The sequence below is a fragment of the Sarcophilus harrisii genome, chromosome 5, assembly GCF_902635505.1.
Source record: "Sarcophilus harrisii chromosome 5, mSarHar1.11, whole genome shotgun sequence".
NCBI classification, from domain to species: domain Eukaryota; kingdom Metazoa; phylum Chordata; class Mammalia; order Dasyuromorphia; family Dasyuridae; genus Sarcophilus; species Sarcophilus harrisii.
The window spans coordinates 57,881,036-57,905,864 of NC_045430.1; the positions used below are offsets into that span (position 1 = coordinate 57,881,036).

At 37.6% G+C, this 24,829-nt stretch overlaps 1 protein-coding gene across 6 annotated transcripts; it reads left to right on the forward strand.

Annotated features, from left to right (window-relative positions):
* The first annotated feature begins 3,694 nt into the window (after positions 1–3,694).
* On the forward strand, positions 3,695–24,173 carry AKAP3 (A-kinase anchoring protein 3). Of its 6 annotated transcripts, none has more exons than XM_023504600.2 (6): positions 3,710–3,849; positions 8,584–8,694; positions 9,132–9,233; positions 10,880–10,975; positions 15,058–17,454; positions 23,764–24,173. In XM_023504600.2, the coding sequence occupies exons 3-6, from the start codon at positions 9,231–9,233 to the stop codon at positions 23,917–23,919; spliced, it is 2,652 nt and encodes an 883-aa protein (XP_023360368.2). In that variant the 5' UTR covers positions 3,710–3,849; positions 8,584–8,694; positions 9,132–9,230; the 3' UTR covers positions 23,920–24,173. The 6 variants fall into 6 exon arrangements, with proteins under 6 accessions (XP_023360370.2, XP_023360368.2, XP_031794844.1 ...); XM_031938984.1 differs by having other exon boundaries at positions 8,584–8,690; XM_031938985.1 differs by having other exon boundaries at positions 8,584–8,614.
* The last annotated feature ends 656 nt before the right edge of the window (positions 24,174–24,829 follow it).

The window sequence follows — 24,829 nt, forward strand, 5'->3', positions numbered from 1 at the left end:
TGAGGTAGGATGGGGGAGTAGTTAATGGGAAATTAGTATGATGAATTTGGAGATTAGGATGCTTGACTGTGTGTCTGTGTACAGATTAAAGAGATGATGATCAGGAGAAGCTCTGGGGGCAGAACTAAGATGTCTGAATGAAGCAGGAAGCTTCTAAAGCTCTCTCAGTTTCCCTTGAAGAACACATTAAAGCAAGCCTCTAAATAGAGTCTGATGGGATGAAACTATTGTTAAAGTTCAATATAGATTGGAAGAACTTTAAGAAAGGGTGAAAAGGGTGATCAGCCCAGTTAGTTGGATTCTGGGAAAGACAGTGAGAGGGTCTTAAACACAACAAATCAGCAACTGAGACCTCCAGTCCAGTCTCAGTAGAGGAGCAGACCAGTGGGGCAGACTCTAGTCTCAGCTCTGAAGGCAAATTTTGGGAAACCAGGCTGTTTCCTAGAAAGAGCATGTAAAGTTACCCCTTGCTGTGATTGAACCACCAAACACAAGGGGCTCCTGTACTCAAAGCCAAGGCTCAGAGCTGCACAGGAAGCTTAGGACAGCACCCCCTTTATCCCAGGAGCAGAGCTTGACCTTAAAAGACACAAAAGAGGAAATACAAAAAGAAAAGGAAAGAAAATGAGCAAGAAAAAGAAAAGAACTTTGACCATAGAAAGCTATTATGGGTGACAGGAAAGATCAAAACACCAATTCAGACAGGACAAAATGTCCACAGAGGAAGTCTCAAAGAGTGATATGAATTGGTCTCAAGTCCAAAGAGGCTTCTTGGAAGTCCTCATAAAAGATTTAAAAGGCAAAAAAGAAAAGTAGAAGAAGAAATGAGATATACAAGAGTCAGTCAACAGAGCTTGGAAAAGGAAGGCAATTTCTTTAAAAACACAATTGGCCAAATGCAAAAAAAAAAAAAATCCACTGAAGAAACTATGTAGAAATTTTGAAGTTTAAAGGTAGGATTCAAAAGAAATATAAAATAGCAAATATGAATGGACAATGGAAATCAACTAAACAAGGATAAAATGCTTACATGTTTCCCCTCTGAATCCTATCATCATCAGGAATCATGTTGTTAGTCAATTTTCAGTCAGGTTTGACTCTTCATGTCCTCTTTTGAATTATCTTTGCAAAGATACTAGATTGATTTTCCATTTCCTTTTCCAGGAAAAGAGGAATATATGGGGCACCAGAAAGGTTAGGGGACATTATCGCACATGTTTAGGATGCATAAGCAATAAATCTATACAAACAAGGAAGAGAGAGTAGGAAAATAGCTGACAATGAATGGAGAGTAAGAAAATCAGGAGTAAGCATCCAGGAGAAAAAGGGTAGTCAAAAGTGTCACATTTAGCAGAGAAGTCAAGAAGAATGAAGACTAAGAAACAAATTTCACTTAGCAGTTAACAGATAATTTTGGAGATGACTATTTAATTTCAGTAGTGAAGCAAGGTAAGGAGCTAGGAAATCTGAGAGCTATTGGTTGAATTGATTAAATATAGAGCTAGAAATTTAGAAGGAAAGAAAGTAAAGGGCACAAGGAATGGCCTAAGAAAGTACTGAAGGATTGAGGGATTGAAAGTGATGATCTTATTGAAGAGGAATGAGTCATAAAGAGAGATGGAGTGATGTGAAGTTATATCAAAGGAATGTTAGAATTTAGAATACTTACACCCCATCCAGAGGGTAATCCAGAGGGTGTCTGGCTAAGATAGATTTAATGAATAGGTCATAGAATTTAAAGAGATTAAAGAATTCATAGGGTTATTGATTTGGAGCTAGAAGAAACCTGAAAGGCCTCATCTTGTAAATGAGAGAACTAAGACACAGAAATCATAAGTGATTTGGAAGTTAGGAATTTTGAGGAAGCATCAGATGAATAATGAACAGGATTTAAAGAGGGAAGATATTTTCCAAAAAAGACAATTGTCAGTAGTATTAAGTACTTAAGCCCTCCCTGGCCACCACTACATTTGGAATGTCTTGATGACAAGGAATATCTTGCCGTTTAGATTGCATCCCCATTACCTAGCATAGTGCCTCCAACAAAATGCTTTTTCATTTGTTCACTTATTTTAGAAAAACTACTGGATTCACTGGCCATTGGATCATTGATAGCCTTTAGAAATTTTAGGAATGTGTTGGGAGCAGAAGCCAGATTGTAAGGAATTAAAGAATGATTAGTAGGAAGGAAGAGAAAAAAATCAGGTGGAGTTTATTAAGAGAATTAGGGAAGAACAGAGAAGAGTTAACAGTTATATGAAGCAAAAGAGACTAGTAAAGGATTTTTAGAATTAGGGAGATGTGAACAACACAATTGTGGTCAAGTGTAAAAGAGCCAATGAATATTGAGCCATTGTAGAACTGTGATAAGAGAATGGATTATTTTGGAGCTCCCAGGTTCAAGAAGAAATGAGATCAAGGCTACTGGTAGCCTTAATGAGGACCATGCTTTCCTTCACAGCATTTAGCCTATTTCACTGCTTTTAAAATCTAAATCAATCAATTTTATATGGTAAACAAGCTTGGATACAAAGTTTGATGAAAGTGGAAGTTTAGACAAAGGGAAAAAAGAGCTGAACTGATTGACAAAATAGAGAATCAGGCTCACCTTGATGGAACTTGCAAGCAGTGACCATAGCAGCTCTGGGACATATATTACACAAAATACAAACAATAAATTTATTAAAGTACTTATTTAAACAATTAGGTGGCATGTGATAAGGTAATTAAGAGTCAGGAAAACCTGAGTTCAGATCCTACCTCAGCTATATGATTCTGGGAAATCTCTCTCAATCTGAGTTTCCTCATCTGTAAAATGGAGATGATAGAATATGATACAGAACACCTGTCTTACATAGTCATAGGATCTTACATAGTCTTACATAGTCATAAGGATCAAATGAAGTTAATGTATTTAAGATATTGATGTAATATAAGTTACTTTGCAAATTTAAAGAGCTATAAAAATGCTTTGTTACTGTCAGGCATGTGTCTAAGCATAAGTTTTATGATGTTTTTGATTTCTAGAAGCTTCTGACCAAAGCAAATGACAAAAACAGAGATCTAAGCAAGTACCAAGTTCACCCATGAAATTCCATTAAAATTAATAAATATATTAAGATTACAGTGTACAAAATCCAAAAGTTGGAAGTAGACTGTGGTATAGTAGATAGGACTGCTCCAATCTGAAAAAGAGCAATTAAAAATTTCAACTATAATATCTCTTCAAAATGCTGACAGGAAATTATAACTCAGAAGATTTTCTTTTTAGGAAGAAAAGCATAAATAGTTTTATCTATAAAACAAAAGATGTTGATTATACAAGAAAGCATACTTAAAAGATTCCATGATCCTTACTTAGGAAACTTAAATAGACTTTTAAAAAAATTATCTCCTCCTTCTCCGCTGTTGTATGACTTTTTGAATTAAAATTTATATGAATTTATTTATATTATAACCTTGTCCTGAATCTAATTTTTTAATCACAATTAATTATCAAATCTTTCTCCTTAATACTACTCTTGTTTTCCCCATTTTCCATCCTTAGAGAATCAAATATCTCCCAAATAAAAATATAAACAGAGAGCCCAACCCTTCCAAATTCAGCAGCAGTCACCTCTTATCCTTTTTACCAGGCAGCTCCTTATAGCATCATCGTTGTCATAGAGACAGTGATATCACCAGGTTTGATTCTGATGTCACTCTCCAGACCCAACAAGGGGGTGGTGCATGGAAGGTTCAGGGAGGAAACAAGATCTAGAGCTGAACAAGAACATCACAGCATCTTTAATTGACTTTAAAAAGTGTATTCTGGAGTCATTTGTGGTCCACTGTTCCAGTGCTGCAGAGGTAGGCAGTCCTTATAGGTTGATCATAGGGTCCACCTCTCAGATTCCCTGTGATTTGAAGAAAGAATTCAATAATGTTAAAAAGACCACCCAAATGACCCTACTCATAAGGAGGCCATGTGGTCTGTGGTACCCGTTAACTTAGCAAGCCCTCAGAACATGTTAGGAAGCAATGAGGGGCATTTAATTAGTAATCTCCTTTTATAGAGGGAAGAGACAGAGATCCCCAATAATGAAGTTCCAGGCACTCTGGAGGGTCTTTGATAAAAAGGGAATCCACTCTTTATTCAGATAAATGCTTTATTATTATTCCCTTTCCTATTCCTCCTAAATTGTGGCCTTTTATCTTTTAATTATTTCAGGTCCTAACATCCTTTCCATTTCTGTTGTCTTTGTTTAATTCGTTTCCCTTATTCAGTAATGTCATTAAATTCTATGTATGGAATCTGGTGGTCTAGAAACTATAGACCAAATCTCACCCTATATCATCATCTTTTTGCTCTGATTTTCTGTGTGGTATTTAAACAAACTATTATTACCCTCTCTGAATTTCAATTTCCTCATTTGCAAAATGGGGAGAAAAATCTATCTTCCCTTTTCCTTCTCTGTTAGGGAGACTTTTCTATGAAATAATAGGACCTATAATTTGTGTGAAACCTCTTGAAGTTGGTACCAAACCTTTCCCTGTTTCCAGAATACCAGTAATTAAACCAAAACTATTATTTGGACTGCTATGTTCTCCCAAGAGTTTGCTATGGATATCATCAGGCCTCTTTGGCTATTTTTCTTGACAAATGATAAGGGGTCACTATCTGCTTCCCATTTTGGTGATAATGGTGAAGGGTTGGGCTACCTTTTTGACTTTTCTTGCTCCTTGATTGAACATTCTATCCGTTTTCCAGTGTTGTAACAGGAAAACTTATCTACAATATTTTTGGGTTCCTTTTCCTCCATCCTACATATTTTCCTTCCCTCCAATTCCGTCCAACTTCCTTTCCTTACCTCAAACTGTTAGTGAGAACTGGGTCATCAGTGATTTGGGAATGCCTTCATGTCAGAGAAAAAAAGGTTTGTTCTCTTGAGCTTGGGATCTTTAAATAAATAGATCACCCAGGCTCAAGATGATTCCTGTAACTAAGGCTCTCTTACACTAAATTTAACTTAGCCAGATGTGTTGCTTATGTAGTCAGTCTTGCTTATTTTTACAAATAGCATCCCTTAGGGCATCTAGATGGAGCAGTGGAGAGACACTTAACACTTACTAGCTGTGTGACCCTAGGCAAGTCACTTAACCCCAATTGCCTCACCTTCCCCCCCCAAAAATCATATCCCTTTCTACATTTCTTGGTGTACTGGGAAATAATATTTTGATATCTGAAAAAAGAGAAGATTGAAGGACTTTATTTATTTAAGCCTAGAGGAAAGAGGAAAAAAATAAGCATTTATGGCATCTATTACTGTCAGGCACCATGCCAAGCATTTTTACAAATATTATTCCTGTTGATCAGCAGAACAACACTTTAGAGTAAGTGCTGTTATTCCCATTTTACAGTTGAAGAATGAAGTAAACACAGCTGGTAAATGTCTGATATAGATTTGAATTCAGGTCTTCCTAAATCTAGGCCCAGCCAGTATACTACTTGGCTCTAGATCGGATCTTCTAGCATAATTAGACAAATTGTCCCAGTTGCCAGAAACCATAAGATTAGTTTAATCTCTACATAGATAACTTCTAAAGATCCCTTCCAGCACTATAGTGGCTAGGGCCATTCTTTTCTCCACTGAATTTACAGCTTACCACCAAGATCTTTCATTCAATGCATCTCCCTACCCTGAATTCTTTCATTTTTGTTCCATCCTGCTCCTAGGATGTGGCTTATTCACTTTTATCATCAAATTAGAGAAATATATGAACCTATCCATTTTAGTGCTAATAAAGTCTTTGAATTTTCTTCTTTTTCTTTTCATAATCAAGGAGCTAGAGGCTGGGATTATATATCTTTACTCTTATCGATAAATACCGATAATATAGATCCCAAAGTACTTAGTAAGCATCTCTTTGAAAGTGTCCTCATGCAAAGCTAATTAAAAAGACACATTTTAATCTGTTGGGACTACATGGATGCAGGTGGAGATGCAGAAAAATATGATCAATCTAATAAGCAAGTACTAATTAAGTATCTAGTGTATGCTGGACCCAATGCTAAGAGCTGATATAACCACAGTAATAAAACACTTCCTGGTCTCTAGGTCCTTACATTCTATCAAGAGATTTACAACATGTATATAAGTACATATAAAATAAGTATAAAGATCAAGGAGATAGCTGTGAGCCTTACAGGACCATATGAAGATAGAAAGTAAATTGAGCTGAGCTTTTAGGGATTGGAAGAAGTAGGGAAAGAGGGAGAATCTAGGGGAAATGTCTATTAATGAAATAAGGAGGTGTGAGCCAAGAGCACTTAGAAAGAGAGAATGTAGTATCACAGAAGCCAAGGTGGGGAGTATAGAGAGGACAATTTGTAAAAAGGCAAAAAAGACAGACCCATGGAATGTTAGGAACAGCAAGAAGACTAATTTGGCTAGATCATGGAGATTGTAAAGGATAATACTATATAAGTAAACCTGGAATATTAGGTTGGAGCCATGCTGTGAAGAACTTTGAATGAGAAAGGAGTCTCTCTCTGATCCAAGAGAAGTAATAGGGAGCCAATGGAGTTTATTGATAAGGGAAATAACATGGTCAAAACTGTGCTTTAAGAATAGCTTTGACATTGAGGTGGAGGATAGATTGAAGAAGGGAATGACTTGATCTAGTGAGAACATTAGCAGAAGGTAATAAGGGCTTCATGTAGCACAAGAGTTCTTAATCTTAGATCCATGGATAGACTTTACTAAATCATTTATAGTGGGAAAAAATTACTTTTATTTTCAGCAATTATTGTATTTGTCATTCATGTATGACTCTTTGTGACCCCACTTGGGGTTTTCTTGGCAAAGATACTGGAGCAGCTTGCCATTTCTTTCTCTGGCTCATTTTACATATGAGAAAACTGAGGCAAATATAATGAAGTGACTGTCAGTTTAAGGTCACACAGCTGGTAAGTGTCTGAGGCTAGATCAGAACTCGGAAGATGAGTCTTTCTGACTTCAGATTACTTTCAGAAACCTCTTGCTAAAATTTAGAATTTCCTTTGTGATTGTAGGCAATAAAATATTAATCTGAGAAGGAATACATAGATTTCACCAGGCTGCAAAAAAGGGTCCATGACACAAAAGATACAAAGGTTAAGGACTTCTGATGTAGAAGATGAAGTTTGAACTGTGCAGAAGGAAGACAGGTATTGTATCAGCAAAAAATGAGGAAAGAGAGCATTCCAGGAATTAAGTTTAAAAGAAATAGCCAGTGTAAAAGCAAAGCAACAAAATGTGGAAGATTGCGTATGAGTAAGAGAGGAGGCAAATTTGGCCAGATTCCTGAAGTCAGAAGGGAATAATCCACACAATAATTCAGAGCCTTGAAAAATAGGTTGGAGCTCTAGGGTGAAAAACTCTTAAGTCAAGTCAATTCAATACACATTACCTACTATGTGTCTAGCACTATTCTAAATGCTGTAGATATAAAGAAAAGCAAATAGTCTCTACTCTCAGGGAATTCACAAGCTAATAGAAGAGACAAAATACAGAAAAGTACTTTCAAAGGGGAAAGCATTAGGAGTTGGGAAATGGGAAGGGGGGAGTATTTCTTATAGAAAATAGTATTTGAGAGAGAAATATCAAAATCCAGAAAGGAGAGAATATTCAGAAAAAGAGGTGGGTCAGTAATGTCAAATGCACGAGCCATATTGAGAAGAATGAGGAATAAGGGGAAAAAAAACTATCAGATTTAGGAATTAAGAGATCAATGATAACTTTGGAGAGACGAGACTGGAAGCCCTAATATTTATTGCAAAGGATTAAAAAATGAGTGAAAGAAGGGGAACAAGGAGTATAGACAGAGTTTTTTAGGACTTTATCTGAAAAAAGGGAGAATATATATATAGACAATAGTTTGAGAGAATAGTAAAGGCTAGTGAATGTTTATTTTTTTAAGTAAAAGAAAAACGGGTTCTTTTGAAAGCTATAGGAAAGGAAGGATAGATACAGTTTTGAAGATTAGAGAAAGAAATAAAGGAGTGTTTGAAGAGTCAGTCTACTGGAGTAGAGAAGTGGCTAATAGGATCAAAGACACAACAAGATTATTTAGCCCTGGCAAAAGGAAGGGCCGCCTAATTATCAGAGATTGGGTAAGTAGCTTAAGAGATGGAGAGGGAAGTTGTCAAAAATGGCTTAATTTTCTCTCAATAAAGTCAATGTGGTAATACAAATGATGGCTAATTTCACTTTCAGGTTGGATAGATACCATTGTTACATATACCTGAACCAGCTAGACAGGTACAAATCTCATCTCTCTGTTTCACATTACTCCCAAGCAATTAGTAAGCACTTTGCAAGCATTAAATCACACTTATAACCACCTGATATGTACCAGGGCCTTAGGGCAGCTTCTTTCTTGAGAAGCTACATTCTAGATTTGCCTGAAGGTAAGACTTTTTTCCCATTGCACATAATTTTGTGCTTGTTGCATCCCCGTCAATATCATGTAGGGATTCTGGATGTTAACCAAAAAAAGCTATTCTTTAAATGATCCATACACAAAACAACTAATCATTTCGTATTTGTCTTCTCTCTACAGGTTCCTGATAATTACATGGCAGGAGGGGTGGGTAAGCTTAAGAATTGTGAAGACTACAAAACTATCCAAGATCCTTCTTTATACCTTAGGATCTGCACTCAGTAACAGTAGGTGGTTGTTGCATTTTTTTTTTTTTTTAATTTGTTTGTTTTTTTAGTTTGTTTGTTTGTTCTTTGCAAGGCCACTGCCTTGCCCCAGGGTCACCCAGTTAGGAAGTATTCACTGCCTTGCCCAGGATCACACAACTAGGAAGTATTAAGTATCTGAGGCTACATTTGAATTCAGATGATCCTGACTCCAGGACTGGTGCTCTATCCAGGGCACCATCTAGCTGCCCCAACAATAGGTTTTTCTTAAACTTTATCTTCCTTGTTTTTGTCCTCTCTTTTATTATTGTTGTTGATCAACTAACCAGTTGACATGAATCAGGGAGTGCCCCATGAGAACAACTGATGGCTACTGAATTCTAGGTTGGAGGCCCTGAGTGATATATCCTAACTTTGACTCTGGAACAGTAATGATCTAGAGTATGCTTACTTCCCCCCAAGTTTCTACATCTCTCTAATGCTGGGAATCTACTTCCTCCTGCTAATTGATCAAGCTGAGGCATATTTTTCTGCAGCCGAGGACAAGAATGGGAATAAAAGATGGTGAGTCTGAACTTCTAGACATTAAGAAAAATGAAAGGCTACCAAGACTCTTGAATATATTATTAGAAGAGATTATGAAGTCTCTTTCTGAGGGAATTTTTAGAAAATAGCAAACAAGGTTTTTTCTTTTTTTCTGAGATGGTTTAGATTTAGTCTTTCTCAAGGAAGGGAATGAATCAGAATACACCCACCAAGAAGATAATATGCAGTTTAAGAAAAACTATCAAGGTGTGGTAGAAGGAATACAGAAAACTCGAGTCTCAGATCAATAACTACTTGGAGGCAGTGGTGGGGATCTTGAGTTATTTTAATTTAGTAGAAGATGACCTAGGATTGACTATTATGTGACACTATTTCCTAGTCCTTGTGGAAGCTAAGATCGGGCAGCTTTTTAAACCTTTCTTATCCTCTATATTTAATCATTATCCCAAATGTTCTAAATACTATTCAGAAAATATAGTCTTTGCTAACTAGAATTGGGATTTTCAGTTTATGATATGTGTACATCATCCACCTATCATATCCAATGAAATCTTACATTATCAGTTGGATTGGTTAAAGATAGAAATGAGGAGATTTTTATTCTACAATGTAAATCTTATTACATCAAATGTTTATGTAGAGTTAATGATATTGAAACCTAAAGCAATGATTCACTTATTTCTAGCCCTTCCTATTTAACACTAAAGATTTCCAGCACCTTATGAGAAAAAGAAGATGGTCCTATAGAATTTACTTTGTTGTAACAAAATATAATCAATTGAAAGAAATCAAAATACCAAAACCTGGTTATTTTAGAGAAATGCTAGGGAGGATATGTGGAAAAGGGGGAGAATGAAGGAAAAAAGGTAGGAAGAAAACAGTTAGGTTCTATTTGCTCTAAGAAGTAGAGAGAACCTAGGTGGTTCAGTGGATAAAGTGCCAAGCCTGAAATCAGGAAATCTTATTTTCCTGAGTTCAAATGTGACCTTGGACACTTACTAGTCATGTGAACCTTGGCTCTATTTTCCTCAGTTTCCTTATCTGTAAAATGAGCTGAAGAAAGAAACTCCAGTTTCTTTACCAAAGGAAAACTCCAGATAGTGCCATAGAGAGTCACATATGACAACTCAAAAGCAAGTAAAAAAAGAACTACAAAGAAGGAAAGGAGACCTCAGTTTTGGACCTGAGTAATGAGCCTGGTGTAGGAAGAAGGAAATTAAGCACAGGCCAATGAAAGATAAGTATTGAGATAATAGATACATAGATACAGATTTAGATATCCTAAACATTCAAAGCCACTGGTCACTTAAGTGGCATCATTGATTATTAGCTGGCCACATTGGCTAAGGCTATCAGTTCTGGGTTCTTAATAAGAAATCGATGACGACTAAAGCAAGGGTAGGTATAAACAAAGTAGTATAGGCTAATTTGTATGATGTCCCACCTGATGCCAATGGTATCACTTAAAGGGATGAAATTTACCACTGGATAATGATACTTCATATGTGGACCCTGAACAAAGCATTTGAAAAAGCTCCACTGGGAATTTTCCTCAAATGTTTCCTCCTCCAATTCTCAGGAATCATTTATTTTACTTCTTTCTTCTCCCTCAAGTTTTAAAATCTACTTTTTTGATAATTTCATTTCATTTTTCCATCCTCCAGATGTCTGATAAGGTTGACTGGTTACAAAGCCAAAATGGAGTGTGCAAGGTAGATGTTTATACACCTGGAGAAGGTCAACACCAAGACTGGAAAATGGTAAGTAGAATATGCAGTCTCCTTTTGAATGCTGAATTAAGAATTTATAGGATGGAATGTAGCCAGGTGGCGCAGTGGATCCAGCACCAGCCCTGAAGTTAGGAGGACTTGAGTTCAAATAAGGCCTCAGTCACTTAACTCATCCTAGCTGTGTGACCTTGGGCAAGTAACTTAACCCCAATTGGCTGGGGAGCAGGGGGGATTTATATGATGTTCCTAGAGGGCTCTTACTAGTGCTGTTTTGGGAAATGTTTAACAATCAGCTTTCTAAGGAATGCAGAACCCACTTAATCTGCAATATTAACCTTTTCCTCCATCACTTTCCTAAATTTAGACAATCAACACATCTTTAAATCAAGCCCTGATCTGTAGTCTGTAGATTTCCAAGGTGTAAAAGTTCACATAGAAAATACAGTAATTGGGTTTTTTCTACACCCTTGAACCCATCTCTCATTCTTATCCTCCTACATTCTAGTTTTTCTGCAAATGTTGGTCCTTGAAAAAAGATTGACTCCCCAGAAAATAAGGAATTCAGTGAATTTAAGAGGATACCCTACTAGGACAGAAGAATATGTATAGGCATACTCTTCACAAAATTATACTAGTAGTGTTATGTACTAATACATTTATAGTCAAGTTTTATCCTAAAGGAGGCCTCTCCTTCAGTTCCTCTCCTTCCACCATCACCACCCCCTTTACAGATAAACTGAATTTCATCTTTGTTAAATCTGGTGCTCAGCAAAGTGTTTGTTCTTCACTTAGACTGTGAAATATCACAGAAAAATGTGCTTATACAAATAATTCATGTGTAGAAGCCATATAATAACTAGCATTTATTAAAAAAAAAATTTAAGACTTGCAAAGCTTTGTACACGTGGTATTTCACTTGATCCTCACTGTCTTGGGAAGTAGGTAAATTACTATTATTCCCATTTTACAGATAAGGAAACATTGAAAGAGATGGGGTTAAGTGACTTGCATGGGGTCTCATAAGATAGTAAGTGTCTGGAATGGAATTTTAACAGATCCCCCTGACTCCAGTATTCTCTTGCACTGATCCACTTAGCTACAATAGAACCTTAAAACCTTTTCTCCCAAGTATACTGCAAGGGTGAGTAATGCAAATATTCGTCCCCATTTTGAAAATGAAGAAAATAGCTTATGGAGAGTTTAAGTGACTTAGCAAAGGTCACATACATAATGAGGGTTACAGCTAGGTCTTCTGAGCATGTCTATTGCATTCTTTTCATAGTACTACCACTGCCCATTCACAAAGAGCCAAAAGCCTTAATTACCAGCGTCATCTGCTTTGGGGACATAAAAAAAGGAACGAAATTTGTGAAAATTAAAAAAAAAAAAGTTAAGGTTGAATTCTAAGTAGTGACCCTTCCCCTTTCACATGTTGCATAAGGGCCCAGTACTTTTCTGTTGCCCAAATATCCTAAGATGATAAATTGTGCTAGCAGATATTATTTCTTTTTCTTGAGTGATAATATCCATGTTCTTTCAAGAACTATCATCTTTAGCTAGGAATTAAAGCAGAGGTTATTAACCTGGGAAGTATAAATTTGTTTTAGCAATATTTTGATCATTATATTTCAAGATAATTTGTTTCTCTTATAATCCTATGACTTTTGTTTCATGCATTTAAAATCATTATTCTAAGAAAGAGTCTTAGAGTCTTACACAAGACTTAAAAAATCTTAGTCTGGCTTCACAAGACTGCCAAAGGTATGCATTACACACACACACACACACACACACACACACACACATATACATACATTCTCTCTCTCTCTCTCTCTCTCTCTCTCTCTCTCTCTCTCTCTCTCTCTCTCTCTCTCTCTCTCTCTCTTTCTCTCTCTTTCTCTCTCTCTCTCAATTCTTGTGTTAATGGGCTTCCCAGAGAAAAATAAGTTTTCCCATCCCAACTTGATTCTGTTTCTTTTTCTCCAGCTACCATTCATTTTCCTTTTTCCCATTCTGTTGTTGCATTCCATAGCAGGGTCTTTAATGAGCAAATATCAAATTTTCATACCTTCAATCTTATGGTATCCTAATAACTGCCTTATTATAGGCTAAAATCCTTGTAAAGGCTGATTTATGATTTTAAGCTTTTATGTCCAGATTGTCTACCCAAGAAAAAGTACATTGTTACTGAGACTAACTATCCTTCCCCATCTTTTTTCAATTAGTGTTTTCATGAAATCATTCAAAAACATTTAAGTGTGCCATGTTTGCATTTTGTTGTGTTCAAAGGGGACTGCACCTAAGAGTTAGGGTTGTGGCGGGGAAAGGGGATTCTATAACTGAGAATCCTGTTTGATTTTACTCTTAAATAGGGGGTGAAATTGGATATCCTTCACATTGAGAATGTGAATGTAGAATTCAAGTATGTATCAAAAATAGAAACTATCTTCTTCAGGACATCTAAAAATTTCACAGAATTATCAGATCTTTCATAGATACTACCTTTACCATTATAATCAGGGCAGTTAGGTGATACAGTACCTCAGACACTCACTTATTGTGTATCTTTGGAATAAAGTCACTTAACTTCTGTTTGCTTCAGTTTATTTGATCTGTTAAACGGGATAATAACAGTACCTCCTTCCCAGGAGTGTTGTGAGGACCAAATGATATAATAATTTTAAAGCACTTGGCACAGTGCCTAGTGCACAGTAAGTATTATATCAGTGTTAGCTGATAATCAAAATTTTCAAAACTCTTAATTGTATGTTGTGCTATACTGGATTCTTTACTTAACAATTAAACATACATGACCCATGGTCCCTACCTTTTGTCAGATCATCTCTTTATTCTGCCTTATATGGCCATTTAAGACAATAACACTGATAGACTCATAAACACATTGTATATAAAAAGTATCAATAGGAAAATAGTTCTGTTACAGTATTTAATCCATATAAAGCCTAGATTCCCATTTGAGCAGCTCACATTGTTTTTTTTCTGTTTGTTTGCATTGTTTTTCAACTCTTCTTTTTCTAGAAAGGAAAGGTAGTTTGGGGTTCTAGGTTCTGTGTCAAATCAAGAAATATTTATTTCTATACTTGCCACCTAAGGTGTCTTGAGGGTAGCAGCATGCTATGGTAGAAAGAATGCTGGATTTGGAGCTGAGGGACTTGTGTTCAAATCCCAGCTCTGCCATTTATTACCTGTGTGATCTTGGAGATAAATCTCATAACTCCCACCTATAAATTGAAGGAATTGAACTAGATCATTTCAAAAAGTTCCCTCTGGCTCTAATTGGAGCCAATGAATGCAAAGAAGTACAAGCTACATTCTCTGCTTTGGGGCTTTAGGGAACATGAATAATTTTAAAAGATGTATGCCTGTGCACGTGCTTACTCCAGTATGCATGCATGCATGTGCCATAGTTAATGTCTATCAGCATAATGTAATAATAGTACAAAGAAGAAAGGATTTAAAAACAGGATAAATCAAGTCCTAGCATTTACTTTTTCTAACTTTGTGTGACCTTAGGCAAATTAATCTCCTGGAGATTTTTGTCTCCTCATCTGTAAAATAAGAATAGCCATACTTTTAATGTACCTTCCTCCTAATCAAAATGAGATAATGTTTTGTGAGAACATTTGAAACAATAAGCTATTAAGATAAAAATGTTCAATACTGAGCATAATATCCTGTACATAGTAGGTACTTAAATATTTGGAGAAATTAAATATCTACTAATCTTGTAAATTGCCAGACTGTGTTTATGTTAGTTCTTTAGTCCCAAAACTAAATGTTTTAACTGTTGATAACTATCTTTATCAGAGGTTGTTCATATATCAAAATAATGCTTTTTTCCCCCTTTCAAGATCATTTTTTTGAAAGAGCTGAGTTAATAAATAAGAGCAATTATATAAAGATAAAAGCAGTTTACTAATTTTGTTAAAAAAAATTAGTTTATATTTAGAGTAATGTTGGAGTTTAGTTTTATGTGCATTGTGTATGCATGATGATGAGATGGGGTGACTTGGTGAAGACTTGGGAAGGATGGTAAGTTTCTTTAATTGTGAGACTGTTTTTAATATATTTTGGATGTGTTTCTGTTCTAGTCTGACGACTCTGCCTTTAAAGAAGTCTCAAATGATCCCGTTAGAGTTCTGAGCTGGCTCCGAAGAGACCTGGAAAAGTGTACATCAGCATTACAGGAAATGCAGCAACAACCTACTGGGGAGGTGTCTAACCAGGGCGAGCCCTCAGGAGAGAATCGCAGTGCGTTCACTGTAGACTATTTCAGTTCTGGAGGCAGGAATACCCCAGGCAAAATGCATCTTGAAATGTCTCACACTGAAAACTCTTCCAGGGGCTCCAGTGCCTGGAATAGTAGTAATGAGAGTTCAGTCGATGAAGTCTCCTTCTATGCTAATCGGCTCACCAATCTAGTCATTGCCATGGCACGGAAGGAGATCAATGAGAAAATCGATGGCTCTGAAAGTAAGTGCATCCACCAGGCAGTCTATATGGGTGAGGAACCACCATCTCCTAATCGAACCTTGAGTAAGGTAGCAACAGAACTGGTGAATGAGACTGTCTCCTTATGTTCCAAAGAAAATAGCCCAGACAAGGCTCCTGGTTCTGGAGACAGAGCCACACTCTCCTCACGGAGTCCCCCAAATCTGAAATTCAAGAGCACAATGAAATTTAAAGAAACCAAAGGAAGCAAGATAGATGACAAGCCTAAAAAGTCATTCTTCTACAAGGAAGTATTTGAATCCCGCAATGCAGGTGATGGTGGAAGGAAAGTATTTGGGGGGTCAGGCCGATCCGATGACTTTACAGCCAGTGTGAGTCAAGGAATCATGACCTACGCCAATAGTGTGGTGTCTGACATGATGGTCTCTATCATGAAGACCCTGAAGATCCAGGTGAAAGACACCACCATCGCAACCATCTTGCTCAAGAAGGTGCTGATGAGACATGCTAAAGAAGTAGTGTCAGACCTGATCGACTCCTTTATGAAGAACTTGCATAATGTCACAGGTACCCTCATGACAGATACAGACTTTGTCGCAGCCGTGAAGAGAAGCCTCTTCTCTCATGGAAGCCAGAAGGCCACGGACATTATGGATGCCATGTTGGGCAAGTTGCACAGTGTGATGCTGAAGAAACCTGAGCCAGTCAAAAGAACATCAAAAGACAAGTCTGAGAGTGTCTCCTTAGTTTCTCTGAAAGGAATTAATGACAGCAGACATAGAAATATGAACTATTCAATGAAAGCCGAAGCCAAATTTAGGGAAAAAACCTTTGCTCCTAGCCCATCTAAAGAAAAGACATGTGCCGAAACGCTGGGTGAACATATAATCAAGGAAGGGCTGAGTCTGTGGCATAAAAACCATCAGAAAGAAACAAGATCCCCAGGCCTTCAGCGTGCAACCTTTGCAGCCTCCAGCAGATCTGTCGGCAAACCGCCCTGCAAGTTTTCACCTGAGCCCCAGCCCCAAACCACCTCCCCAGGCCCTCTTAACACCAATGCCCTCAGCTGCCAAGAAAAACCAGAAAACTTCCCATATAGTTCAGACTCTTGGGCCAAAGACCTGATTGTGTCTGCTCTGCTCCTGATTCAATATCACCTTGCCCAAGGAGGAAGTATGGATGCCCAGAGCTTCCTGGAAGCTGCTGGAACAACAACCAAGATGAACCCACCACCTAAGTCCCAACAGAACTCTGAGCAGTCCAGTCTTGGGTCTTCTCGGATGGGAGGCAATCCTGAAGAGGCTGAAAAGAAGGATCTGATGAGTGTCTTTTTTAATTTCATCCGGAATTTACTTGGTGAGACTATTTTCAAGAGTGATGATAGCTTTGAAACAAAACCACCCAGTCACCACAGTAAGGAGGAAGACAGCTACCCTGATTCATCTCCACCAAGTGGTCCTCAAAAACATGGTGGAGGTGGCAGCGGCGGTGGCGGTGGCGGTGGTGGTGGCGGTGGCGGCGGCGGAGGTGGCGGTGGAGGCGGAGGTGGAGGCGGTGGCAGTGGCGGTGGCGGGGCCATTGCTGGGCTAACCAAGATGGTGGCTAATCAGCTGGATGGTAATATGAATGGGCAGATGGTAGAGCAGTTGATGGACTCAGTGATGAAGTTGTGTCTCATCATTGCCAAGTCCTGTGACACTCCCTTGGGAGATCTAGGAGATGAGAAATCTGGAGATGCCAGTAGGCCGACTTCAGCCTTCCCAGATAGCTTCTTTGAGTGCTTACCAGTCAAGGGCACTGGGACAGCTGAGGCGCTCCTACAGAATGCCTATCAAGCTATTCATAATGAATTGAGAGGGATGTCGGTACATCCCCCTGAAGGCTCCAACAGCGCCAAGGTGATCGTCAGCAATCACAACATCGCTGACACCATCCAGAACAAGCAACTCCAGGCCGTTCTCCAGTGGGTAGCCGCCTCTGAGCTCAACGTACCCATTCTATATTTCGCTGGTGATGATGAGGGGATCCAGGAGAAGGTAAGGGAGAAGTAGGACAGTGAAATTGGGGGAACTGGAAGGGAAAGTCCAAGCCCCAGAAAGGGAAGGACTAAGGAAAATAAGGGTTTCAGGATAACATTTCTCTGTCTTGGACAGATAGCATCTCCCTCCAAGGAAATCAGAGTTGTCATCCGGTGTTCATTATTTCTAAATGGCAATAATATTTCACATTTATATATAAATGTTTTAAATTTCTACAAAGTGATTTGTAAACAATTCTGTGATATAGTATGATTATTATTATCCCCATTTTACAAATGGGGAAAAAAAAGTAAGACTCAGAATGGACCTATTTAAAGTCACACAGTAAGTGGTAGAACCTAGACTCAAATCCTCAGTTTTGAGGGTCTTGCTTTCAGTATTTGTGCCAATATATGAGGCTTCCCTAGTTTTTTTTTTCTTTGAATGATGAGAAGCAAAGGAAAGGAAACAAGGGAGTTATCAGTAAGGCATTTCTTTTTAACTGAAGGGAATATATAGAATAAAAATGGAGACTTCTATTAGATTTGATGATGAGGAGTCAGAGCTAATCTAGTATACCACAACTGAGATAGAAATAGCTAATTCTACTGAAAAAGGGGCAATTTATTATTTGATAAAAAGAAATGAGAAGGCCTGCTCCCCATATTCAAACTATTGAAATGAGGTCTATGGAGATATTTCTAGGCCTGAAGTCAATAACTTAGCAAAGAGAAACTATGATACATATGTGCTTTAAGGTTAACTAAAGATACAGGAACTTTTTATTGGTTGGGAAAGAAATTTAGAGCACATCTGGGAATCTGCCTCTGTTCCTAAAGTGTTCTGGAAAAAATCCTGCCATCACTATTTTTCATTGTAAAAATATAAATGATAGTGTCAAAGTTCTCCCCCTCTCAAGGAAAGTTCCCAAAATGACCTCTCCCTTCAGAAACCCCTGTCTTCCATTGGTAGCAATAATGAACATACTGAGAGTCTGAGGTATTTATTTTCCGGCCCAGGACTTCATAATCCTTGGTTGTGCTGTTTAAATTCCTTTGGGAAAGGGTCCTTTGTTTCCTATACTTTGGGAAAGGGTCCTTTGTTTCCTATATGGATCACAAGAAGGGGGTAGGAATTATTGGTTCAAACTGGTCTCCAAAGACTTGCCATCATATACCAGATATACAACTGAGGAAAATTGCTTATTGTGATATTCTTTGTTCCAGGTCTTCCTCAATATCTCTCAGTAGAGAATTGGTTACCAATGTCTATTTTTCGTCTCTTTTTCTTTCTTCCCCAGTCTTCTACTTACCATAAGTATATGTGCCAAATGTTAAAAAAAAAAGAAAAAAAAGAAAAAAACACAAAACCTATATGGTGTTAAGGAGGGAAGAAAAAGAAAATAAGCTAATAGACAAATTTCCATCTGCAACTTCCAAGTAGATAAGAGTTGAAGATAAGATCATTTTTATTTTATAACAGTTGGAATTTAAATTAGTGTCTTATACTAAAAGTCACCTGTTTCAAGGTGTGTGTGTGTGTGTGTGTGTGTGTGTGTGTGTGTGTGTGTATGGTGTGTTCCCTGTTACATTAATCTAGAGTAATATACCCCAATCACTTGACATATCCCTTGGTAGGTTGGTGGCAATTTCTCTTAGCAAGTTGACTCAAAATTTCCAATCTCTTATATATGTATGATGTCTAAGGTTCAATTTCACGCATAAGAACATAGGATTTAGGACTTGAGGTGATCTTAAACAACACTTTGTCCAACTTCTTAGCTGAAAAAACTAAGGCTTAGGAAGATAAAGCAATTTTTGCTTCATATTCCACAGTAGTAAACACTAGACTTGGAATTTTTAAGCAGATTTTCTGATTGTTCTTATATCTTTCTACTATTTCAATTTAACTTAACAAACTTTATGAAGTAACTGTTGTATTCAGGGCATTGTGAGAGGCCTGAAAATGATACAGATATTAAAAAATGATGAGTCTTCTTGTGGAATTTATAACCTAGTAGGGATATAAAACTGTACAAAATTACCATAATATAATTTATAGAATGTAATATATGTAGAAGTCAAAGGGAAATGAGATTAAGGAAGAAGGTGTGGAATCAGTTCTAGCTTAGAAAAATCAGTGAGGGCCTTATAGAAGAGCAAAACCTGGAAAAGAACCTTGGAAAAGGATGGCCCAAATTCAGATTATAAAATTTCAAATATTTTAAAATTATCTGATCTCATGCTTATAAAACTACCCAAAAGGAAATGACTGGGGATCCTATCTAGTTCAAAGCTCTTTGTGCCACTATTATTAAATCGTACTATTGGCTGTACTTAACACTCCAACTGACCAACCTCTAATTCTTCCAAGAGATAGTCCTAAAGGAAAAGTCACTCTCTCCCTATGTAAGGTATCTAGGACTTAACTATTACTATTTAGATAAAGATTATTCTTTGATGATCACAGCAAATGGCCTTGATAACCCACTTCATGCTCAATGGTCTTCTGTGGAAGGAGGGGGAAAAAAGAGAAAAAATTAAAAGCTCACTCCTATCTTTGGAAGAGAAGAGCAAACAAAGAGATTGTCCAGGGGAGTAGAGTAAACCAGATACTCCTATTTGCATAGCTTCTTCATAGCCTAACACTGCCTCTACCTTAAAATACATCTTTTTTGGTCCTTTCAGGATCTTGATTTATCCATGCCTTCCAATTTTAGCTGACATTTAATCCTGCTAATGAGATAGTTACAATGGAGATACTCCAAATTAGTTATATCATCTTTAGTTTATTAGTATAAAGTCATAGTTTGCCATCTTGTTTTGAAATTTTGTTAAAAATTTTCATTCACTGACCCCAAAATGAAGTTTTCCTAGACCAAAGAAGCAATGGCTCCTGCTTTCTCCAGGTATATGGTGAATTCTGGTAATGTTCCATTACTTGGTTAGGAGGAAGCAAGTAGAGGAAAGGGCCAATTCTAATAGGCTCCTAATATGTCATCTGGATCTTCTGTTAATCCTGTATTGCAAAGGAAGGTGGTCTAGAATCTTCTAGTTATAGAATTCAAGAGTAGGAAGAAGCTCTTATAGATCATTTACCCCAAGGTTTCATTTTACAGATGAGAAAAATTAGCTTCAAGGGACTTGAGATTAGAGGAAAATTAGATCCTATGGATCTGGGGTCACTCAATTAGCTAAATGGCAGAGATGGGATGAAAATGCAGGCATTATTACTCCCATTCCAATGCGCTCTCCACCACCACTCTTCCAATGGTGGTTTTTGTGGTTCAGATATTATTAAAGTCTCCTAGATTAGATCAGTGAAGAATCTGCTACCAATCTGTGGTAGTCCCAAAATATCCCAACAAATGAATTAGATTGTCATGCCTATTTTTGTACTAGAGAAGTAGATAAAATCTAGAGATTATAGCCAAAAAAGTTATTTTGAATTCAGAGGGCCTGAGTTTGAATCTCAGCTTTGTTATTCATATCATTGTGACCTTAGAACAAGTCATTTTAGTTCGTCAACATTTATAAAGAATTTACTATGTGCCAGGTGCCTTCCTGGGTCTTATATGAAAAAATATGGGCTTTGGGCTAAAAGATCTCCCTTTTTGATCTAATTTTTCTTGTGCATAATAATAAATGTAGAAATATGTTTAGAAGAATTGTACATGTTTAAATCCATATTGGATTACTTGCTGCCCAGGAGAGGGAGGGGAAAAAAATGGAACACAAAGTTTTGCAGGGGTGAATATTGAAAACTTGTCTTTGTATGTATTTTGAAAAATAGAAAGCTATTTTTTAAATAAAAAAAGAGAATAATAGGGCTAGATTGAGCATGAGTATATGAATATGGCTTAGATGGAGACTGGAAACACCATTATCATCATTAGAATATCCCTAAAGTTTGGGATGGAAATAGAGTTGGGGATAGAGGACTGTGGGGTGTAACTGGGTTGGAAGAACAAAGGAATCTAGTTGCTTCTTGGAAGGAGCTGGGAAAGAAAATATTTTTTCCTTCCTAATAACAAAGATAATAGATAATATTTATAAAAGGATTTAAGAACAAAATTCTTTATGGATGTTATCTCCTAAATTTTAACTCATAGTCCAGAGATAACAACTTTCAGATGAGTTCTCAATACTACCCATAAAATCATTATCCCCAGTTGATGAAGGTGTAATCTATCTCCTGAAAGGAAGAAAGGAATGGAGTTGTACTGAGACCTAACTGTAGTGGAAGGGGGAGAAAGTTGTAGCTTCTTCGATCAGAATTCCCTTTCTCTTAGAGAATAGAAGAATAAATAGGGCAAGCTATGAAATGATCACTTTGAACTTTTCTGAATTAGACTTAAGAATTTATAAAACTTTAAGTTTTTGTGTTTGTTTTTGTGTGTGTGTTCTGAAGGAGGAAACAGTGGAACATTTTACTTGTTGCTTCTTTAGAAAATTTTATTTCTGGTCCTTGGGAAATTTGGCTGCTATAAATCAGAACTAGGTTCTTAATACATCACTATAACATTTTCTTAACATCTTTCTGTGATAAATAGCAATCCAAAGGAAGAACAAAGTCTTAAAAGGCACACTTGGCCTGAGCTGAGCTGCGCTTGTCATTTAGGAGTTCAAATAAATCTTAAAGGACTTTCTAATAGGCTATAAAACTTTAAAGTGGACATCAATTATATGTGGTAGCATCAGGAGTTGGGACAACTTCATGTTGGCCTGCCTCTAATGGAATATTTTTTGGGGGGTAAAGCAGAAGGTACTACAGTGTCCAGCAGGGACTCGAGTCATTAACTCAAACATCAATTCTCTTTGAAAGACAGAGCAGTGGTAATGGGAGTAGCTTTAAAAGATCTGGGTTGGTTCTACACTCACTTAGCTGTGTGACTGCCATAGGCAAGTCCCTCCACCTCACTGACTCCATCTTTAAAAGGGAGATATACTTATCCTCTGCAGCTTACAGGAGTAATGTGAGGAAGGAAGGCACTCTTGACACAACACAATAAAGCAACTTATAGTGTAAACTATTGTTATGTGGGATTGTAAATGTCAAATTGGGCTTGTTCTGAACTGAACCTCTGACATACCCCAGACATGTCCTTGATATAAATGGAGCACCTGGAAATAAAAAACCCATCCCCCAGCTTTTATTAGCCAACTAATTGGTAGATCTTTAAAAAAAACCCTACCATTAGCCTATTGATTTGTCACATATCTTCCCTAAAAGCAGAGCAATTTATCCATTGAGGTTTGGGGGGTTAGTTAGGGTGATCATACTATTCCAGATAAACAGCATTATTGTTGCCATTACTGAAATTGTAATCATTAGTTAGTTCTTTCTTACAGAAAGGGTGGGGGGGAAAGTGGGATCAAGTTTGGTTTTTTTTTCCCCATTGGGTATCTTCCTGACCTGCCTCCAAATAGCTCAGGTAGGCTGAATAAATATAGTAATGTTCATGTTTTAGACTTGACAATGAGTTTAGAACCATGGAAAACTTGGGAAGTTTCTGTATCCAGACCACTGTTTCTCAATACAAACTCTGCCACATTCAATAAAATGTCGTCTTTTCTGTGAACTGCTATGCCCTCCACAGTCTCAGCACCAGACCTTGGCCAAGAGCACAAGGTAAAAAGGAAGGAGGGAAAAAGAAGGTAGTCTCTTTGAGGAGCATTTCGCTTTTTGTTATTGGACCCATAGCACTAAGCACTAAGCACTGCCACATAATAAATGGTTGTTTGAATATAATTGAATGAAAAGGACAAGGATCCACAGAGGTGCCAGCTTTCTAAAGTTTGTGGAGCCTTTAAGAAATAAGGACTTTTAGCACAATTCAAATTTTAAAGACTAGTAAAAATTGATGGATATTGGGAAAGATGGATGATTGGGAAAATACTATGAGCAACACCATCATTTCAGTTCCTGTCTTCAAGAAAGATAAAATTCATTAGAGAACTCTTTTCCTATTCCCAGACAAATGATCAATGTCATTTGACTCTTTAAAGGACTTCCAGAGTGGTAGGTAAGTGGCACAGAAGATCTGGCATCAGGAGGACTTGAGTCTAAACCCAGCCTCAGATATTTGATGCATATTGTGTGACCCTGGGCAAGTCACTTAACCCTGATTTTGCCTTGGAGGGGAAAAACAACCTCCCAGAAAAATTTTTCTTTTGTAAACTTAACAGCTTCCAGCAAATACAAACTCCTTGAGCTCTAGCCTTAATTCTTCCTGTTGTAAATTACCAAGAATTAAAAACCTTTAGGGGTCTCTGACCATATATAACTTCATGATCATCTGACCTTCCATTACTTTTTTGTCTGCAGCTCCTCCAGCTTTCTGCTGCTGCAGTGGATAAGGGTCGAAGTGTCGGGGAGGTCCTACAATCAGTACTCCGCTATGAGAAAGAGCGGCAGCTGGATGAGGCAGTGGGGAATGTAACTCGGCTGCAGCTACTGGACTGGCTGATGGCAAACCTGTGAGCAGTGCAGGCCCTCTGTGTCCCCTTTCCCAGCAGTGGGGCCGGAGGCTGGACAACCCCCAAATCCCACTCCGTGTACCCTCCCCATCTCCACCTATTTCCCCCACCTGCCTGCCTACCCACTGTCACAGAGCCCTGACAGTCTCCATACCACTCACGTGAAACACATGACATCTTATGCTGGTCACTGAATTTTGCAGATTTTCCTATCCAAACGAGCATGGACGTAAAATAAAAACATTACAATTAAAGGGCTCACAATGTTTGGTTTCATTGGGGACTTGTGGGGTGACAAAGGTAGATATCTTAAGTTTTGAAAAACAATTCTAACCAAGGTATTAAACATATTTAGGCTGGGAGCGGGAACCCCAAAGAATCAATCCATCTATCACACTGCCTTTGAACCATTACAAAGAGTCCAGTCCAGATAGGTTGTTACTCTGTTTATCTTAAATTTATGTCCCTCAAAGGAGATACCACGATCTTTTTATAACTCTTGTACAATGTTACATTAAGACCATTACATTAAGACCATTCGTTCTTGGTTGGAGTGGAGAGGAAATCTTGCCACCAGCCTTAACATAGCTGTAGACAAGTTACTATATATTTTCCCTGTGTTTTGAAAGGCATCCAATAATAGGGAATAGAGTACTAGGACTTGTTTGGAAGAAATTGGGTCCACTGTTGCAGAGGTTGAAGAGGCAGAGGAAGAACTTAATATGATCATCAGTACCAAGTCAGCATTCACATTTATACTCCATGACTACTATGGGTTTCCCCCACAGATCTATCCTTGGACCTCCTCTTCATTGTCTCACTTAGTGATATTACCAAATGTGGTAAGCTGGGTGACTAGATCCATAATTAAATCATTTCAGAATTCACCTTTACTAAACTTGTCTGAAATGATT